Here is a 20,492-nt window from a genome sequence, read left to right on the forward strand (position 1 = left end):
GAACCGACAGTTTTAAGTTGTCTTAGTAGCACCTACTTATTTAAAAGCAGGATATATTAGCAAGGATAAAGGATGGAGCCTCTTGCTACTTTTCAAATGAGGAGGCTGAGAGGGAGCACCCCCTTCTTAATACCCAGGTTAGGAATTTGGTCGAGGACAGCGTTTAGTGGCTCAAGTTTTGATGATCTGTGAATTGAAAAATCACGGAATTTTAGAACTAGACAAACTATGAAAGGGAAAACAAGCGAGTTGCCACTAGTTATAAGCATAATTTTGCTCAGACGAGAGGAAGGGGCTCTAATGGCTGTGAAGTTGTGGGCACCTCAATCAGTGTCTACATTTTCATCTGAAAAAAAAAAGAAAGGAATACTCTCTCCCTCGTGGGATTTGCTTTTCTTTCTTTTCTTTTGTAAAGATTTTATTTATTTATTCATGAGAGACACAGAGAGGGGTGGGGGGCAGAGACAGGCAGAGGGAGAAGCAGGCCCCATGCAGGGAGCCCGACGGGGGACTCGATCCCCGGGCTCCAGGGTCACGCCCCGGGCTGAAGGCCGCGCTGAACCGCTGAGCCACCCGGGCCGCCCTGTTTGTTGCTTTATACGGAGGAACATACAAAACTATATAAAATGCTGGCAACATAGTGGGCATTGCACATTGTGCAAAGAGTGTTCCAGATGAATTCAAACCCAGCAGCCAGCGGCTGTAAGGCTGTACACCCCCGAGAGGTCCTCAAGTTCCGGCGGTCTCGTTCCTTTCAATCCAGCCACAGCCATCGGGCCGGTGCGGTCCCAGCAGCCGACTCCCAGGATCCGGGGGGGGGGGGGACCCCCGACGGCCCCGCCCGGGTCCCGAACCCGAGCCCCCCCGGGGGTTGCAGGGCCCCGGGTGCGCGCGGCCCCGCCCCCGCCAGCCCCGCCCACCAGCCCGCCGCGGTTCGGGGGTCCCGGCGGCACACGCCTACCTACGCTCCAGGGCCGGGTCTGCAGCGCTCTCCCCGCGGCGGGACGGCGGGGCCCGAGCCCGGCGGCCGGGCGGCGGCGGCGGCGGCGGCGGCGGCGCGGGGAGGCCGGCGGGGCCCGCGGGCGGGGCGGCGAAGCGGGCAGCACAAGGCGCGCGCTCCCGTGGACGCAGGCGGGAGGCGGGGGCGAGGCGCGCGTGCGCGCGGGGGACACAGGCCGGGAGGCGGGGCCTTCGGGCGGCGGCCTGGAGAGGGCGCCCTGGGGCCGAGCCCGAGGCCGCCGGGGGGCGGGGCGGAGGGAGGGCGTCGACGCACGGGGGCGGGGCGAGGCGAGGCGGGGACGCGCCTGCGGGGTGGGGACGCGGGGGCGCGGCGGTGGCGGGAGCGTCCCTGGTCTCCGCCCCTGTTTCCCACTCTCCTCCACCTCCCAGCCGGCGGGGCTCCGGAGAGGCGCCGCTCGCCCGTCCCCGGAGCCGCCCGGCTGCCGCCGCCTCCGCCCTCCGCTCGCGGTGAGCCCGTCAGTCCCCGCGCCGTGCGCTCCTCCGTCTGGGCCATGGATGGGTAAGTCCTCGGAGGCGCAGCGGCTGCGCCTGCCCCGCTTCCTTTCGGCTCCGCGGCCGGACGCGCGACCCCCGGCCGAGCCCGACGGCGGGGCTTCCGGGCGCCCCGCATCGCAGGGGCGGTCCGCCGCCGCCGCCTCTCCAGCCGCCCGCCCCCCGAGGCGCCCCCGCAATGTCCGCCCCTTCACAGCCTCGCACCCGGAAGCGGAGGACAGCCGGGTGCCGCCGCCGGGCGCCGGGGTCCGCCCTCGGCGCGCGGGGTCCGGGGAGCCCGGCCCGGCCTGCCGGCACTTCCTCTCAGAAAATGGTGCGCTGCGCTGGGGGAGGCGGAGGCGGCGCTCGGGGCGGGCGTGCTCCCGCTCGGGGAGTTGCTGTTTACCGGTGAGGTGGGGCGAGCGCCGGAGCTTCCCCTGGCGGGGAGGCGAGCGCACGCGTCGGGGCACGTCTGGGCGGCGACCTGGTCGCGAAGCCGGGGGGCCCCCCGCGGGGGGGGGCGACGGGCGGGGCGGGGCTGCGGGGGGGGCTTCGGGGGGGTCCCGCCCGCCGCGGTCTCGGACCCGGGCTGCGCGCTGTGCGCACGACCTCTGTACACCGGGCGTCTGGACCTGGCGACCGTGGACTCCGCCCCCCCCCCCACGGCCCCCTCCCCCCCCAAAGAAACTTCTTGAATTTCTGCAATATTCGGGCAGCTTTCAGACGCTCTAAAAGTTACCGAGGTCCGTGATCAAAACAGATACGGGATCACTGATAGAAACATTTCCGAGGACCCAGGGATATGGCGTGGGACCTGGCGTATCGTATCGCGTTCCAAGAAACGGCTGGATTAGGGTCTTGGTGGATTGAAGGTGGCATATGTATCTCAAGGTTTTTAAGACCTCTCCAGTTCTATTAGAGCTTGCACGTCCACTTAACTTATTCTCCTTACGTATTTGAGGTTTTGTCTGGCCTTTTACTTGCTTTTTGAGGACAAGATATCTGCAAATCCCTAGGTCGTAGGATACGTGGAACTTGCGTAAACGGTAAGAGCCGCGTGCGTGTTACCATCCAGTTGATGACTGTTGCCCTCCTGTCTGTGCAAAGACAATGGGATCTTCCAACAGTTTTCGCCTTCGTTAGACCTCATTTATCTACTTTTGTGACATTAAATCCTTGTGGTATTTAGATCAACTCATTTGAATGCTAATTGCACGCGGCTGCGGGCGTTAGAATGCGATTGCAGATTTCATTGAGGGTGGTGAGGTTCTGTGTTTCGTTTTAAGCTAATTGAAGCTATTTTCATTCTTTAGTTGAAACTTTTCCGAGAGCGTTTGTCGAAAACTCTTTCATTTCACGTCACCTCATTCAGTTACAGCTCAGAGGTGTGCAAAGTTGGGTGTTTTCCTTATTTGTGTGATGACGCCGATATTTCAGTTCAGGGAGGCTGTGAAATTAGTGTCTCCCTGTGTCGAAGGCATTGTCGTTGGACGGTTGGACTCGAGCTGTGGAAGCAGTGTAGCTTTTTGTGTTGGACAATTTATAGTGATGACAAAGAGGACTCGAGTTCTGCGTCTCGGCTGTTAAATTCTTGGGTAACTGAGAAGCGCAAACCTGCTCTTTCAGATGGTGTAATAACTCTCTTCATCCTATTATATGGTTTTAAAGCTAAGAATGAGTTTGTTGGTTTAAGTATGTGGGGCAGTAAGACATTCTGGAAGGTAGGTTCAGGACCGATACCATCTTATTTTCTCTGCACAAACGGGTTATTTGTTACATTTAAGTTTCAGATAAATGAATTTCAAGTTTCAGAAGTCTGTAAGGAAAAATAAAAAATCGACATGGTTATTTTTCAAAGCAGTTTGCATCATTGAACAATCTAGCGTCATAAATTTGTTTACTTTTATTAAGTAATGGCATTATAGGTTATTAACAATATATAGAATATAGTTGGAGCTTTCTCTTAGGAGATAGGTACACTGTTACTGCAGATGATTTCCTTGGGATGAGAAAAGATAGATTTTTGTTTGGAAAGAAGTTTGTAGGAGTTTATACACCTTGGGGTTAAGGGATGTGGTTTTGAACACAGTGAATGTTTGCTTTCAGGAGGCTCGTTAACTTTCTGCATTTTCCCACAACCTGAAAAGACCCGTTTTCATTATTTTGGAGAGTTAAAAAAGAAACAACAAACCACCAGTCCAGTCTGTCTTTCTAGTTCTTCCTCAAATCCCAACTGTCTTTTGTGTGTGTGTGTGTGTGTGTAACGTGTTGATTTCCTCCTGAGATAATTTATACTTAAACACAGTTTTGATGTGGTGGAGTTTTTTCAAAAAGCAGATCTTTGAAAATTTTCATGTCTGAAATTTGATATTTGCATTTATTTTAGTTTTGAGAGACTGTATTAGCTATATTTTGGTGAGCTGTTTTGGGTGGTAGATGCAAATTTGCAAGATACCTTCTATTTCTTTAAAAGCCACTCACTAGCTTAAAATTTCACTTAAAATCTTAAATATGGTAATTGAGGCCAGTGATTTAAAATAATGAACTTTGGCGATTTTGAGTTTTGATTTGGATTTGTTAAATAGAGGTAAATGGATAAACACGTATTACTTATTGACACACAGCTATACTTTAATAAATACTAAAATAATTTGATTTGCTATTTGCTCCTTGTAGTGAAAGCTTTGCTTTTACACTCTGCTGTTGCTAGACTGTCCCATCACTTTTCTTTGCATTAACATTTCACAACTCATCACATTCTTATTTTTATTAATTTTTATTATTATAATGCTTTTCTTTTTTCTTTAATTTTATTATCTCTGTCTTTTAAAAACTTGTTCTCTAACTTTGTTTTCCATTTTCTCTTTTTACTTTTTCCATACAGTGTTGTTACAGATCTTATAGCAGTCGGTTTAAAGGTAGGACTCTTTTACTATCCTTTCATAAGCCTTTTAAAATCTTAGTTTCCGCATTCCCCCGCCCCCCCCCCCCAGTGATTATATCATCTAACCTGTTCATAAAGTTATTCTGTTTTATTGTGTGATAATAACCTTTCATTTTTATTTAGTTTCAAAATAAGTGGATCTGTAGCTGATTTAGATTTTACATATTTATAAAGAGGGGTATACAATATTATATACTTAAATTGTGAACAAAAAAAGTTCAGCTCCAAATTTTACATGAACTATCAGAGTTGTGTTTATTTGATTTTGTTTTGTTTTGTTTTATCAGTTAAATGTAGCAGTTTAACTGCGGCAGTTAAATGTAGCAGTTAAGTGTAGCCTAGCCTAGAACAAAACCTATCATGTTTGTTCTTATATCTCCTCTTGGATGTACTTATGAGTAGTAAAATAATAATAGCAGCTAAAGTTTCTTCAGTTCCTAGTATGTGCCAACTGCTTTACACATATTTCACTAATTATAACAGTCCTTCAAGGTAGGTATTAATAAATTCCCATTTTAGAGATGTAAAGATAGTTTCAGAAAGTTTGTTTTCAGGGTGTGGTGCACCAGAGTTCAAACCCATGTCTTCCTGGTTCCAAAGCCTGACCTTTTTTTTTTTTTTTCTTTCTTTTTTTTTGTGTAATAACTAGCTGCTAATAATAAGGGGTCTGGTCTGTCTAGAAAGAAAGTGAACAGGAGAGCTGGAAAATTAATATTTTACAGTAATAATTCTTCTAAGTTAAGTCACTTAAGTTTTATCAGTCTTATTTATTGAATTCCAAAATATAAATCAAGTAAACAATGTTTAATCACTATGAGGCTTTTAAAATATAAACGAGTGTTTTAAAGTTTCCTTTAGTAATTTGGTATTTAATATATAGCTGAGTAGAGAATCTAGTTCTAGAGGTCACTTATAGTTTGGATTACTAGAGGGAACAAAAATAAATAATTCATGTTTATAAGTACTTTATGTGAAGTTGTTTGACCACTTTCTGTCTTCCATCTCTTCATCATCTCTTCTTGCTAGCAATTTCAGCACTTCCACATTTGCAGTTACTGGATCTGGTGGTGATGCCCGTATTCTTAAAATACCTTAAAAAATAAACATAATAGCATATGAAACTAACAATAGGATTCTGAGATTAACATAATTGGGAACTACTGCTTTTACTGTCTTTTGAAGTAGGGTGGAGTTAGCTTGTTTTGGCAAACTTTGAACATATTTCATGAATTGAAAATAAATGGAGGAACTTCTTTAGTGAGATGCTGGCCGCCTTCTTCTCCTCCTCCTCCTCCTCTTCCTCCTCCTCCCCCCCCCCCCCCCCCCCACAGACGTTTAGGTCAGTTTCTCTTTTGGGAATGACACTAAGAGATTAGAAACTGCAGGCTCCTATCTAGGATCACTTTCGGTGTCTGTAGGTACCTGTGAGGGAAAGGATATTTAAAGTGAATGTTTGGTCTTATCCAAAATGTAATTTGTGATTCTAGAGTTTATCTGGCAAAAATGAATACAGGAAACATTAAAAAAAAATTTACCATTTTTGAGTTGAGAAATTATGCTTGGAGTATTATGTCTTTTTTATTGTGGGGAAAATATATCTTGATAAAAAGATTAGGCATGGCATTCAAATTTGAATACATGATTTGGATTTCTGACTACCTGTTTAGCAGCAAGCACTTTGAAAACATAGATCCTACTCAGAAAAGATAAGCTGATTTAGGCAACCTATATTTTTGTAGAGTTAAATACTGGAAATGTCTGTAAAATTACTCATTATATGGAGAATTTGTCCTAAGATTTTCTACTTCTTTTGGATCCCATCCAAAGAGTTTAGTTACCAGGTAATAGGCTAGTAAGAAGGCTCATAATTCATCTAGATTATATAAACCAAAATTAGCAAATTAAATGAGTCCCTTAAGAATGTCAGTTACTTACCTTCCTCTGTTTGCTATTTGAATATGATACAACAAATAGTTTTAGCCAGTGGGAAGAGTGGATTTCAGGTTATGCTCCATAAAGTTGGCTTTCCCAGATTCAGAGAAATAATATGAATTTCACTTTTAAAACCAGCTTTTAAAGAATTAAAAATACCCTTAAATATGAAATCCTTTATTTTAGGAAAAGAAAGCTGAATTGTTTTTAGAGATGACTGATAATGAACATGTGTCCAGAACTTTATTATAGCAGATAAAACAAACTGTCAGCATTGTGGGTAACATAGCTTTTTGTGTGTATACCTAAGTGTATTTTAAATTTCCAGCTTATTTTACTAACTAGTTTATGCCAAACTCAAGTATTTCCCATATTTATGGTTATTTTTCCAAAATATGATAGTAGTTATTAAAACAAATGATTTTGAGGCACCTGGGTGGCTCAGTCCGTTGAGTCCAACTTTGTTTCAGGTTATGATCTCAGAGTCCCTGTCGGACTCCCTACTCTGCAGTGAGTCTGCTTGTCCCTCTTCCTGTGCCCCTTCCCCCGTTCATATTCTTTCTGTTTCTCTCTCATATGAGTGGAGGAAGGGGCTGAGGGAGAGAAGCAGACTCCCCATTGAGTCCAGGAGCCTGATGCTGCTGAGTCTCATGACGTCGAGATCATGACCTGAGCTGAAATCAAGAATCTGGCCTGTTAACCAACAGAGTCACCCAGGCGCCCCTAAAACATTATTTTTAAAAATGATATTCCAAGCATTTTCTGTGTAGTCTTCCTGTTTTAAATGATTAGATGAATATATAAAAACTCACCTTTAGTAAGGACTGAAATTGGCTTCTAATAATTAGCATGCCTGTCAATATAAAGGAGAAAACAATATAGCATATTTAAATTAATTTTGAAGATCAATTTTTTATTTGCTTGAGTAGAGCTTAGCAAAGTACAACCTGTGGACCAAATCCAGCTTGCCACCTGTTTTGTAAATAGTTTTGTTGGAACACAGCCATGCTAATTCCATATTGTCTGATGACTTTCACGATTAGAATGATAGAGTTGAATAATTGTAGCAGAGATCATATAACCACAAAGCCTAAAATATTTACTTTCTGGCCCTTTTCAGAAAAAGCTTCGTTTGATATATACAAAGTATAGAAAGCCTTTGCTGGACATTTTTTAAAATTGAGTTTTAATTTACATAGAGTGAAATGCACAGTTCTCAAGGATATAGTGCAATACATTTTGACAAATGTATCTACCTGAGTTTCCTACTCCCCAGTCAAGGCAATAGAACATCACTCCAAAATGTTCGTTGTTGTCTTTTTACAGACTCTTTCTAGACAACTGTCCTGATTTCTATCATCATAGATTAATTTTGTTTCTGAACTTAATGTAAATGGAATAAAACATTTGCACATCATATATACAGTGTAAGCTCTTTGATGTCTGGCTTCTTTTACTCAGCAAAATGATTTTTAGTATGTATGTATTTATTTATAGATGTATTTTATTTTAGAGGGAGACAGGGTGGGTGGAGAGGTAGAGAGAGTTCTCTGCAGACTTTGAACTGTCTTGGCCCCATCTCAGGACCTTGAGATCACCACCACCTGAGCCGAAACCAAGAGTCCCCTTGCTCAAGTGGTAGCTCAACTGACTGAACCAACTAGGTGCCTCTTAACAAAATGATTTTTATTTATTTATTTATTTAATTTTTTTTACAAAATGATTTTTAGATTCGGCCATGTTACCTGTATTAGTAGTTCTTTTTTTTTTTTTTTTTATTTATTTTTTTTTTTTAAGAATTTTTTTTTTTTAAATTTTTTTTTTTTTTTAATTTTTTATTTATTTATGATAGTCACAGAGAGAGAGAGAGAGACAGAGACACAGGCGGAGGGAGAAGCAGGCTCCATGCCCCGGGAGCCTGATGTGGGATTCGATCCCGGGTCTCCAGGATCGCGCCCTGGGCCAAGGGCAGGCGCCAAACCGCTGCGCCACCCAGGGATCCCGTCTTTTTTTTTTTTTTAATTTCTGAGAGTATTCTTTTTTTTTTTTTTAAAGATTTATTTATTCATTCATTCAGAGAGAGCAAAGAGAGAGGCAGAGACACAGGCAGAGGGAGAAGCAGGCTCCATGCTGGGAGCCTGACATGGGGCTCGATCCCTGGTCTCCAGGATCACACCCCAGGCTGCAGGCTGCGCCAAACCGCTGCGCCACCGGGGCTGCCCTTCTGAGAGTATTCTATTATGTAAATATGTTACAGTATTTAAAAATCTATTCTCCTGTTGGTAGAGGTTTGGGTTCTTTACAGATTTGGGCTATTATGAATAAAGTGGCTATAAGCATTTGTGTCTGGGTAGATGTATGTTTAATTCTACACCATATCTGGGAGTAGAATTAGATAATGTGTATGTTTAAATTTGAAAGAAACTGTCAGACTATTTTGTTAAATGTTATACCGCTTTATACTCTAACTAGCTTCGTATTAGAGTTTAGTTTGCCCACATCCTTGTTTACACATGATATTGCCGGTCTTCACTTTTATCCATTCTAGCGGGTGTAACCAAAATGGCTAACGAACCTTTTAGGTTTTTTTCTACCTTTTTCATGTGTTTTTAGCCATTCACTTATCTTTTTATCAGTGTCTGTTAATGCTTTTATATATTTTTTTAAAAGATTTATTTATTTATTTATTTATTTATTTATTTATTTATTTATTTATTTTGCGGGGGGGGGGCGGTGAGAGAGGGCATGGAGGGAGGGGTAGAGGGAGAAAGAGTCTTAGGCAGACTCCGCTTTGGCACAGAGCCCCACCTAGGGCTTGATCTCGGGACCCTGAGATCATGACCTGACCCGAACTGAAACCAAGAGTGGGCTGCTTAACCGATTATATCACCCAGAAGCCCCTTTTTCCAATTAAAAAAAAATTATTATTATATTTAAGAGGTCTTATTTATTTATTTGAGAGAGGTAGCGGAGAGAGCGCACACCAGCAGTTGGGAGGGGCAGAGGGAGAAGCAGATATCCTGCTAATTAGGGAGCCCGAGCAGGGCTCCATCCCAGGACCCTGAAATCATGACCTGAGCTTAACAGACTGAGTGACCCAGGCGCCCCTACCTATTTTTTTAAAAATAGATTTCTTTGTTGTGCGTGGCTGGCTTTGTCAGAAAAGCCTGCAACTCTTGGTTGATCTCGGGATTGTGAGTTCCAGCTCTACATTGGGTGTAGAGGTTACTTAAATAAATAGATGAAAAACTGAAAAAAAAAAAAAAAGTGGTTTCTGAAGACAGCATTATGGTAAGGCCTTAAAAAAAAAAAGATTTTATTTATTTGAGAAGGTAAGCAAGCAAACAAGGATGACTGCATTTGAGGTGAAGGGGAGAGGGAAAGCAAGCTCCCCCGCTGAGTAGGGGAGCCAATGCTGGGCTGGATCCCAGAACTCTGGGATCATGACCTGAGCTGAAAGTAGATATTTAATAGGCTGAGCCACAGAGGTGCCCCTAGCAGGGTCTTTGTTTAATCCTTTCTGACAGTCTTTCTTTTAATTGGTGTACATAGACCATTCACACGTCAAGGGATGATTTACTTGGACTAATATCTACCTTGTCATAACTGTTTTCTGTTGTTACACAAAATCAATCTGGTAAATTTGAAGATCTGTTGGATTTATTAATAAGTGATTGATGAATCAGGCAGTATCCCAACTAATAAATAGAGGGGAGCTTTAAGGTGTTGTACAACATAGAAGGAAGGTTTTCATAGGAAGGAAGGTGGGGCAAGAAGTTATTAGCAAAAGAAAGGATTGTTTAGGCAAGATCACCTTCTTTATTGGGGTCTTATTATGCAGATTACCTCATCTTCCTTTGGGAGATTGAGAGGGCTGTGGGAAGGATTACCTCGTTGATGCTGATCAGAAAATTCCTGACTGACCGGGTTAAGACAATTCTGGGGGAGGTTGAAACTGCCATTAGGTTAGGTATTAAGTCAAGATTTGGTGATTTGTCTTAAGTGATGCCATTTTGGGGCTGCGATTTTCTTTTTAATACTGTTCATTGACTTGTTCTTTGTTTTTATTTTCTTCCTCTCATTTTTTGCCTTCTTTGGTTGTATTTATTTTTTAAATTTTTTTAAAAAGGATTTTATTTATTTATTCATGAGAGACACAGAGAGAAAAGATGCAGAGACACAGGCAGAGAGGTAGGAGCAGGCTCCACGCAGGGAGCCTGACATGGGACTCCATCCCAGGTCTCCAGGATCACGCCCTGGGCTGAAGACAGCGCTAAACCACTGAGCCACCCAGGCTGCCCACCGTCTTTGGTTTTAATTGAACAATTTGTATGATTTCATTTATCTCCTCTTAGCGTATTAATTTTAAACCTTTTTTTAGTGGTTGCCCTATACATTGTAGTGCATGCCATATACATTTACAACTCCTCAAAATCCACCTTTAACACTACACTGCTTCAGTGTGCAGTTACTTTATGGCAGCATTTTCATTTATTCCTTCCTGTCTCTTATGACATTATTATCCTTCATTTTACTTAACCAAGTGGAATAATCATTCAATACATTGTTACTGTTATGACACTTGTTTTTTAGATCAATTAGGAATAAGATGTATAAAATATTTTATTTTACCTTAATCTCTTCTTCCACAGTCTTCCTTTGCTTATGTGGGTCTGAGTTTCTGATGTGTGTAATTTTCCTTCTCTCCAAAGAACTTTTTTTTGAGCAGGGGAGCTTTAGGAGGGAGCCAGATGCAGTCCTTGATCTCAGGGCCCTGAGAACAGGACCTGAGCAGAAGGCAGCCACTTAACTATCTGAGCTACCCAGGTGCCCCTCCAAAGAACTTCTTTTAACATTTATTGTAGAACAGGTCTACTGACAATCAATTCTTTGTTTTTGTTTGAGAAAGTCTTTATTTCTCCTTTACTTTTTCCTTTTCAAAGTAGGCTCCATGCCCAGCGTGGAGCCCAGCACAGGGCTTGAACTTACATCTAGACCTCAGCTGACACCAAGAGTCAGAAACTTAACTGAATAAGCAACCCAGGTGCCCCCTCCTTTACTTTTGAGGATGTTTTTCATGTAGAAATCTAGGTTAGTGGTGTTTTTTTTTTTTTTTCCTTCCCTTGATACTTTAAATATTTCATTCTACTTTCTTGAAGCTTGCATTGTTTCTGATGAGAAAAAACCTGTAATTCTTACCTTTATTCCTCTGTATGTCTGTAAGGTGTCTTTCCCCTCTGTTTTTTCCCTGGGATCTTCAATATTTTCTTTATTTGAACTCTATTTGAAGAGAGATATATTCTTTGAATATATACCTATATTCTAGGTATAAGTCCTCTTTCAGATATATGCGTTGTGAATATTTTTTCTTAGTCTGTTGCTTAGCTGCTGATTTCTTAATGTTTTGATAAATAGAAAATTTTAATTTTGAAAAATTTCTTTTTTTTTGGTTATAGCTTTCTGTTCTAGTCTGAGAAATCTGCTCATCCCAAGGATATAAAGATACTCTGTTTGCTTTAAGAAGCCCGTACTTTGAACTTTTTTTTTAATTTAAAGATTTAAAAAATTTATTTATTCATGAGAGACGCAGAGAGAGAAAGAGAGAGACAGGCAGAGTGAGGACTCCAGGATCAGGCCCTGGGCTAAAGGTGGCGCTAAACCACAACCGAGGCTGCCCTGTACTTTGAACTTTTATAAAAGATTAGGTCTGAGGGGCCACTGGGTGGCTCAGCGGTTGAGCGTCTGCCTTTGGCCTAGGGCGTGATCCCTGGGGTCCTCGATTGAGTCCCACATCGGGCTCCCCGCAGGGAGCCAGCTTCTCCCTCTGCCTATGTCTCTGCCTCTATGTCTCTCATGAATAAATAAATAAATGATCTTTTTAAAAAAGGCTAGATCTGAGATGAATCTCATATATGCTTTTTGTGCGTGGTGTGTGGTAGATGTGGAGATTGACTTGTTTCCATGTGGTTATCTTAAGTTAGTTGGACCCCTTTTGTTGAAAAGATTTTCGATTTTGTAATGAGTTGTGTTGGTACCATTACTTGAAAATCAGCTCACTCTCTGTGAGTGCACACTGATTTTTTAATCCATTATCTATTTATTATGTTAATATCACACTGTCTTGTTAACAATTGATTTATAGTGCATCTTAAAATCAAGTACTGTTAAGTCCTTCAACTTTGTTTTTGTTTATCAATATTGTTTTAGCTATACTAAGTCATTTGCATTTTACTTAAGAATTTACAGTCAGCTTGTCAGTTTCTATTTAGAAGCTGGGATAATGACTGGGATTACACAGACTACATAGGTCAGTTAGGGAAAAGTTGACATTAAAACCATTCTGAGTCTTGTATTCTGTGGAACAGAGTATCTCAGTTTTTTAGGTCTTCTGTAATTCTAGTTATGTTTTGTAGTTTTCACTGTACAGGTTTACATGTATATTTTAAATGTTGCCTCTTATTTTAGTATGGTAAATTGTGTATTCTTGTTGATATATAGAAATACTTTGCACATTTACTTTGTTACTTATGACATTGCTGTTACTGTATTTTTTTAAATTGCGTAGGATTTTTTTTTTTTTTTTATGTACAGGATCATGTCATCTGTGATTATAGTTTTATTTCTCCCTTTCCAATCTGGATGACTTTTTTTCTTCCCGTAATCCAAAATTTGAGACCTTAGTATAATGCTAAGTAGAGGTGACAACATTCCTTAATCTTATTCCTGCTTATAAGGGAAAGCAGTCCATTTTTGTTAGCTGTAGGTTTTTCTTAGATGCCTTTCTCATGTTAAAAAATTTTTCTGTTCATTGCTGTTTTTTATTAACATGAATGCATGTTGGATTTGGATCTTTGAAGGAATTTATACATTGCGCTAAATTGTTTATGGGCATAAAATTGTTCATCTTTCCTTATCTTGTTAATCTCTAGGACCTGTAATGATTTCCATATTTTCGTTTTTTTTTTTTTTTTTTTAAAGATTCATTCATCTATTCATGAGAGACCCAGAGAGAGAGAGAGGCAGAGACACAGGCAGAGGGAGAAGCAGGCTGTATGGAGGGAGCCCGACATGGGACTTGATCCCGGGACTCCAGGATCAGGCCCTGGAGTGAAAGCGGCACTAAACGGCTCAGCCACCCGTGCTGCCCTCTTTTCGGTTTTAATATTAGTAATTCATGTTTTCTTTCTTTCTTTCTTTCTTTCTTTCTTTCTTTCTTTCGTTCGTTCGTTCGTTCGTTCGTTTTGTTTGCTGATTGATGTAGGTAGAGGTTTCCAATATTACCAATTTTTTTCAAAAGGCAATTTTGGGTTTCATTTATTTTTTTCCTTGTTTGGCCTTTCTATTTCATCACTTTCACTCTTTATTATTAAGATTTATTCTCATATTTTCTGTGGGTCAGGAATCTGGGTGTGGCTTAGCTGAGTACTCTAACTTTGGGGCTCTTGCACGTGACTTATCTAGGTGTTGGTAGATGCTGCAGTCATCTTCTGTGGAAGAATCTTCCAAGCTTACTCACATGTTTGACAGGAGTCAGTTTCTCCTGTGCTGTTGACTTGAGGGCCTCACTTTCTCATTTGTTGTTGGCTAAAGGCTGCCCTCAATTCCTTGCCATGTGGGTGTCTCTGTAGTGCAGCTTGCCTCAGCAATTTCTTTCTCTCAAGTAACCAAGTAAAGCAGGAGTCAGTCTTTTGCGACTTCATCTGGGAGGGGGCAACCTATTTACTTTTGCTAAAGTATTCTGTTCTTAGAGTTAATGTCACTAGGTGTAGCGTAGCCTACACTGAAGGGTAGGGTATTAACACCTGTATGTGAACACTAGGCAGTGGGGACCAGAGGTTTGCTTACTACTTCAGAAGAGAAAAAGTAGAGTGGTGTAGGGATAATGCACATGTTCAGCTTTATTAGATAGTTCTAGATTAGTAATGGCAGTGTTTGAGAGTTACTGTTGTTACAAATTCTCACCAACACTTGATATTTTCACCTGAGATTTTTAAATGTAATCAGTTTACTGCTATAAATTTTCCTCTAAGCACAGCTTTAGCCACATCTTGAGTTTGCTTTGTTCTGTTTTCATTTTTATTGAGAGTAAATAAAACTGCAAGGAAGTAGGAGATATGTAACTTGAATGTTCAAATTCCTTGAAGGATAGAAAATATCAGATGACCAAAGCTGACGTGAGTTAGAAAATATTCCTTTTCATAAAAAGTTTGTATAAAATATTATTTATTCCTTAATCTTTGACAAAATTCAGTGCAGCTATTTATGGGTGCATTTTTGTGTGTGTCGTAAAGTTTTTAATTATGAGTTCAGTTTTTAAAAATAGATTCTGGGAACCCTGGGTGGCGCAGCGGTTTGGCGCCTGCCTTTGGCCCAGGGCGCGATCCTGGAGACCCGGGATCGAATCCCACGTTGGGCTCCCGGTGCATGGAGCCTGCTTCTCCCTCTGCCTGTGTCTCTGCCTCTCTCTCTCTCTCTCTGTGACTATCATAAATAAATAAAAAATTAAAAAAAAATAAAAATAGATTCTGTGTTAATTCAGTTGTTAAGTTTCTTTTGCTGTATCCTACATATTTTGTCAAACTGGTTTTTTTTTTTTTTTTTTAAGATTTTATTTATTTATTTGTGAGAGACACAGAGAGGTAGGCTCCTTGCAGGGAGTCCAAGGTGGGACTTGATCCCCAGCCCAGAATCTTGCCCTGAGCCAAAGGCAGACAGAGACACTCAGCCCCACTCAGCCCCTGAGCTACCCAGGCGTCCCAACATACTGGTGTGCTTTAGTAGGGGGAGGGATAGAGGGAAAGAATCTCCAAGTAGACTCTCTGCTGTGCAGGGAACCCAAGAAGGGGCTTGATCCCACAACCCATGAGATCACCACCCATGCCAAAACCAAGAGTTGGACACGTAACTGACTGAGCCACCAGGCGCCCCTGATATACTGGGTTTTTATTTTCACTCAGTTTAAAATATTTTTCTTTCTTTTTTCTCTTTCTTTCTTTCTTTCTTTCCTTCATTTATAAAAATTTATTTATTTTTATTTTTTAAAAAAATATTTTCTATTACTTTTCCTGTGATCCGTGATTGTTTCTAAATGTGTGGTTTAATTTCTAAATATTTTGAGTTTTTCCAGATATCTTCATGTTACTGTTTTGTTTTTTAAGATTTATTTATTCATTGATTAATGAGAGACAGAGAGAGAGAGGCAGAGACACAGGCAGAGAGAGGAGAAACAGGCTCCCTGCAGGGAGCCTGATGTGGGACTCATCCAAGGACTTCCAGGATCATGCACTGGGCCAAAGGCAGACGCTCAACCACTGAGCCACCCTGGCGTCTCCATGTTACTGTTTTTTAATGTTACTTTATATCATTTTAATCCCCCCCCCCCTTTTTTTAAATTAGAGCACAAGCAGAGGAGGAGGATGACAGAGGGAGGGGAAAAAGTAGACTGCCTGCTGAGCAGGGAGCCCAATTCAGGGCTCCATCCCAGGACTAGGGGATCATGACCTGAATGGAAGGTAGATGCTTAACCAACTGAGCCACCCAAGTACCCCTGTATCATTTCAGTCTTTTTAGGTTTCCTGAAATTTAATGTCAAGCTTATGGTCTGTATGAATGGTCTATATTCATTTGTAGAGACTATATAGTTTATGTTTGTTGAGCGTATTGCCTTATAAATGTCAGTAAGATAAGTTGGTTGAAAATTCAAGTCTTCTGGGGTGCCTTGTTGGCTCAGTCAGTAGAGCATCCAGCTTTTGATTTCAAGGTTGTGAGTTTGAACCCCGTGTTTGGTATACAGATTACTTTTAAAAGAAAATAAAATGCAAGTTTTCTGATAGACTTACTGATTTTCTTTCTTTTTGAATTGTTAATTACTGAAAGAGGAGAGAATGTTGGCATTTCCATCCGTAAATATGAGTTTTTTGTTTCTTTGTAGTTGTGTCAATTTTTGCTTTCTTATGTATTTAAGTTTACCTATTCCTTTTGTAGCTAGATTTAGGTTGTGTATTTTTGGCAGGAATACCACAGAAATGATGTTATGATCTTCTCAGTGTATTGTATTAGAAGGTAAAGGATGTTGATTTGTCCTATTACTTGTAATGTTAATTTTGATCACTTGTTTAAGGTTGTGTTTGCCAGGGTTTCTACTGTAAATCTGTTGTTTTTCCCTTGAAAGTTTGATTGATCTCACTTGTAAATCTGGGTCTGGGTTGAGAGTAGAAGATGGGAGGTCTTTATTTATTAATTCAATATCTTTAATTCATATGGTTTAACTCAAGCTCTCTGTTTCCTCTCAACACTAATTTTGGAATTTTATATTTTTCTAGGAATGCATTCATTTGATTATTCATTTCATAAGTTTATTATTCTGCGGTTTATAATACGTCAATTTTTAAGCTGTAGTCTTCAGTTATTTATTTTTTTGTTCTGAATTGCTTCTTCTGTCCTTGATCTTTTATGCCAGAGGCTCAGGTATTCTTATGAAAGAACCAGCTTTGGGTTTTTATTAATCTTTAAGTTATTTTTCAGTTCTTGATTTTGTTTTCTGTTCTTTAAAATTTTTTCTTTCATGTTTGTTTGGGTTCATTCTCTTGCTCTTTTTTTTTACGTTTTTGAATTGGATGTTTAACCCACTTATTTTTAAATTTCCTGTTTCAGCCGTAAATTTATCTTAAAGTATTAAAACTGGAAACTGCAAGTTTGTGTTTTCATTGTATCTTAAGTATTTTTACATTTTTCTTATGATTTAAAAAAATGTTCTTTTTAACTCAAGATAATGTATGTTAAAATTTTAGTTTCCAAACATTAGCTACTCTTCTGTTAATGTTTCTAATTTTATGTAGAGCCTCTGTTCAATATATCTTTTGGATTATATATATATTGAGATTTCTTTTATGAACTAACTCAGGAATTGGCAAACTATGACCCAAGGGTTAGAGTTCATTGCCGTCTGTTTTTATACATCCTGAAAGCTAAATGCTAAAGTGTTTTTTACACTTCCAAATAGTAAAAAAAAAAAAAAAAAAAAAAAAAAAGAAAAGAAATTGAAAGATTACTGTGTCTTGTGACAGGTGAAAAAAATAGATGAGATTTGAGTTTCAGTGTCTGTAAATGATGTTTTATGGAACACAGTCACGCTCATTCATTTTTCTATTGTCTGTGGTTGCTTTTGTGTAGTTAGTTGCATTAGAGACCCTATGACCTGCAAAGCCTAAAATACTTAAATATTTGGCTCTTTACAAGTAAAGTTTGCCAACCTAGTACAGTATCTTTTTGTAAGTGTATATTCTTAGCTGGATGTCTGTTTTAGCAGTCAGTGTTTCTATTAACTCAGGTTATTGATTGTATTGTTTTTTTCTGGTCATATTTTGTATGTTCTATTGGTTTGTAAGAGGCATGTATTTTGACATTTCAACTCAACTGTTGTTTTTTTTTTCCCTTATTATATTTCATCATAATGATGATGATCCAGAATTTTAGTTTTGGATTATACATGCTTCTCATTTTCTCTAGGACTCAGCTTTTTTTTGTTTAAGGATCTGTTTATTTTACAGAGCATGTATGAGCTGGGGGTAGGGTGGGAGGGGCAGAGGGAGTAATAGATTGGAATCTGACTCTCAGCAGAGAGTCAGTGTGACCCTGAGATCATGACCTGAGCCAAAAAAGAGTCAGAGGCCCAAACCAACTGAACCACCCAGGTGCCTCTCGACTTTTTTTTTTTTTCTAACAATATAAACTTCAGCAAGATACCTGATCAGTTTTATTTTTTATATCTCTTACATCATCTCTTAGTTTTGCTTTTCAATCGATTTGAGTGCTTTTTTTCCAAAAAAAATATAACATTTTGTATCTCTGTGTGACAAATTTGGTGAGGCTTTGTATCTCTGAGAGTGTTTTTAGGCAAGAACAGAATTCAGAAAGCTTTCCTCCAACTTGTCCTCACACTGAGACCTTTGGATTCTCAGCTGCAGTCTGTAGCTACTCATCTGCATTATCCCTCCCCTATGCACCAGTTCAGATTGGTCTTCAACTTTCTCAGGGTTTCTCTCATTATTTTGATTCCTGAAATCCACACATCTGTAGTTTCTCCATGTTGGTTTTGGAGACGGGAGTTAATAATTCATGCTAATTTCAGGTCTTAGACTAACTTGTTTATTACCAAGTACAATGAGTACAAAGGGACCATCACCTAAGATAGTTACTGTAAAATTTTAGAATTCCATGAAGACATGACTGTGAAAGTTTTCAGGTGGGAAAAAACAAGTCATCTTCAAAGAAATGTCAGACATCTTATCAGCCACACTATGTGCTAAATGAAAATGGAATAGTGTTTATAATTTTCTTAGGACAATTTTTAACCCAGAAATTTTGTTTTTTTTACTAAGTCAAATGATTAATTATGAGGGTTCAGCTGTGAAGATAAGAATTTTCAGACATGTATGGATCCAGAGTTTGCCTTAGAAGTTTACCATCATTTAAGTGGTTAAGGATATACCCTGGCAAAATGATAAAGTAAACTAGGACAATGAAGACACAAGTTCAAAAAAAAAAAAAGTTAAGCCAACCCAGAAGAGTAAAAAGACGACTTGGGCTAATAGCTGTTCAGAAGGCCTAGAAAGCATTCTTGGTTAAAGCAGGAGGAAGCAACAAAAAGAAAGGAAATCATGATCTAACTCTGAACCAAATTAGAATGTGGTGTGATATTAAGAGATGGAATGTAATAAAGAAACCACTTGATCTTGATTCTAGGAATAGTTTTTTTTTTTTTTTTTAAGTGGTCCTAAGGTTATGATATTAGACTGTAGAGTAAAAAGTGAAATGTGGTAAGGATTATGTGTCCTTGAACAATATTTACATAGTTATAAAGATGCAAATACTGTTTATTGATTTTTTAGCTTTGAGTCAAACTTTGGACAGGACATGAGTCAAGGAAGCCTAGAATGCTTTTGTTGCAGGGCAGAATGTCACAACTCTAAGAATAAAAAAATATATGAAGCTGGCAGAGGAAGGGAAGGAGAAAACAGCTACTTGGCTTAACAGCTTTGTCTTTAAAATGGAGAATTAAGAGGTTGTCAGATTGACAAACAATAAAACTATAGTGTTTAAGATTTAAAGGTAATTTATTTAAAAATTAAAATTAATAGGATATATTTCAAACATTAAGAGGGCAAGAAAATGGAAAAGTTTAAATGCTAAATTTTTAAGTTTTCATATTAGAGTTAAGCTTGTTTATTTTTAAAGTTGATGACTCAAAAGTAGTGGTATAACCACATTATCTAGTGTTATGGGGACAACTATTAGACTGAGGACTGTTTAAAGATTAGGATTGGGGTAGAGAGATTTGCTTTATCATATAAACTTCTTTAATAGTTGATATAGAGTATGTATTTGATGAAAGTAATTCATAAATGTTTAAAGAACATAAGTAATTGAACATAAAATAAATTCAACTGTATATATATATATATATATATAGAGAGAGAGAGAGAGAGAGAGAGAGAGAGAAGTGTCATTTGCAGTGTTGTCCTAATCTTTCCCTAAAGGTAGCAATTATATTAGTTTTTATATACCTTTCCAGTATCTTTTATGCAGGTATACATATTTTTTTCTTCCTCTTCTAATAAAAAGGTAGCATATTTATGTCCACTATTCTACACTTTGATTTTCTCAACAAAACAGAGGGATCTTCTCAGAGGTTTCCTCCCCCCATTAATATTTTTTTAAAAGATTTGTTTATTTAAATATTTTATTTATTTATTCATGAGAGAGAGAGGCAGAGATGTAGGCAGAGGGAGAAGCAGGCTCCATGCAGGGAGTGCGATGCGGGACTTGATCCCCAGACCCAGGATCACGCCTGAGCTAAAGGCGGATGCTCAACAGCTGAGCCACCTAGGCATCCCAATATTTTTATTTTTTAAAGTAATCTCTATATTCAGCATGGGGCTTGAACTCATAACCCCAGGATCAAGAGTCACATGCTTTACATACTGAGCCAGCCAGGTGCTCCCTGCTCCAATTCTAATTTTTTAACAGTTGCAAAATATTTTGTGGATATAGAAGTTAATTCATTAAGTTCTCTATTGGTGGACTCTTGTGTTTTTTTTTTTTAACAATATTATACTATAATAAA

General features: G+C 39.8%; 1 protein-coding gene across 11 annotated transcripts in view; it reads left to right on the forward strand.

The window, feature by feature from the left end:
• Positions 1-1,201: 1,201 nt before the first annotated feature.
• PTBP3 (polypyrimidine tract binding protein 3) overlaps positions 1,202-20,492 on the forward strand; it is a 129,453-nt gene continuing 110,162 nt past the window's right edge. For 3 of the 11 annotated variants that reach the window (XM_041761217.1, XM_041761223.1, XM_041761221.1), the window contains exon 1: positions 2,157-2,537. Coding sequence is in view for 3 of the 11 variants with exons in the window: in XM_041761214.1 (XP_041617148.1) it covers positions 1,516-1,899 (384 nt within the window). In the remaining 8 variants the exon portion in view is untranslated. Of the gene's footprint in view, positions 1,900-2,156; positions 2,538-4,375; positions 4,410-20,492 lie in introns of those variants that run through there. The other 8 variants (XM_041761212.1, XM_041761213.1, XM_041761216.1 and 5 more) reach the window with 5 other exon arrangements.

The sequence above is a fragment of the Vulpes lagopus genome, chromosome 7 (assembly GCF_018345385.1).
Source record: "Vulpes lagopus strain Blue_001 chromosome 7, ASM1834538v1, whole genome shotgun sequence".
Classification (NCBI taxonomy): Eukaryota; Metazoa; Chordata; class Mammalia; order Carnivora; family Canidae; genus Vulpes; species Vulpes lagopus.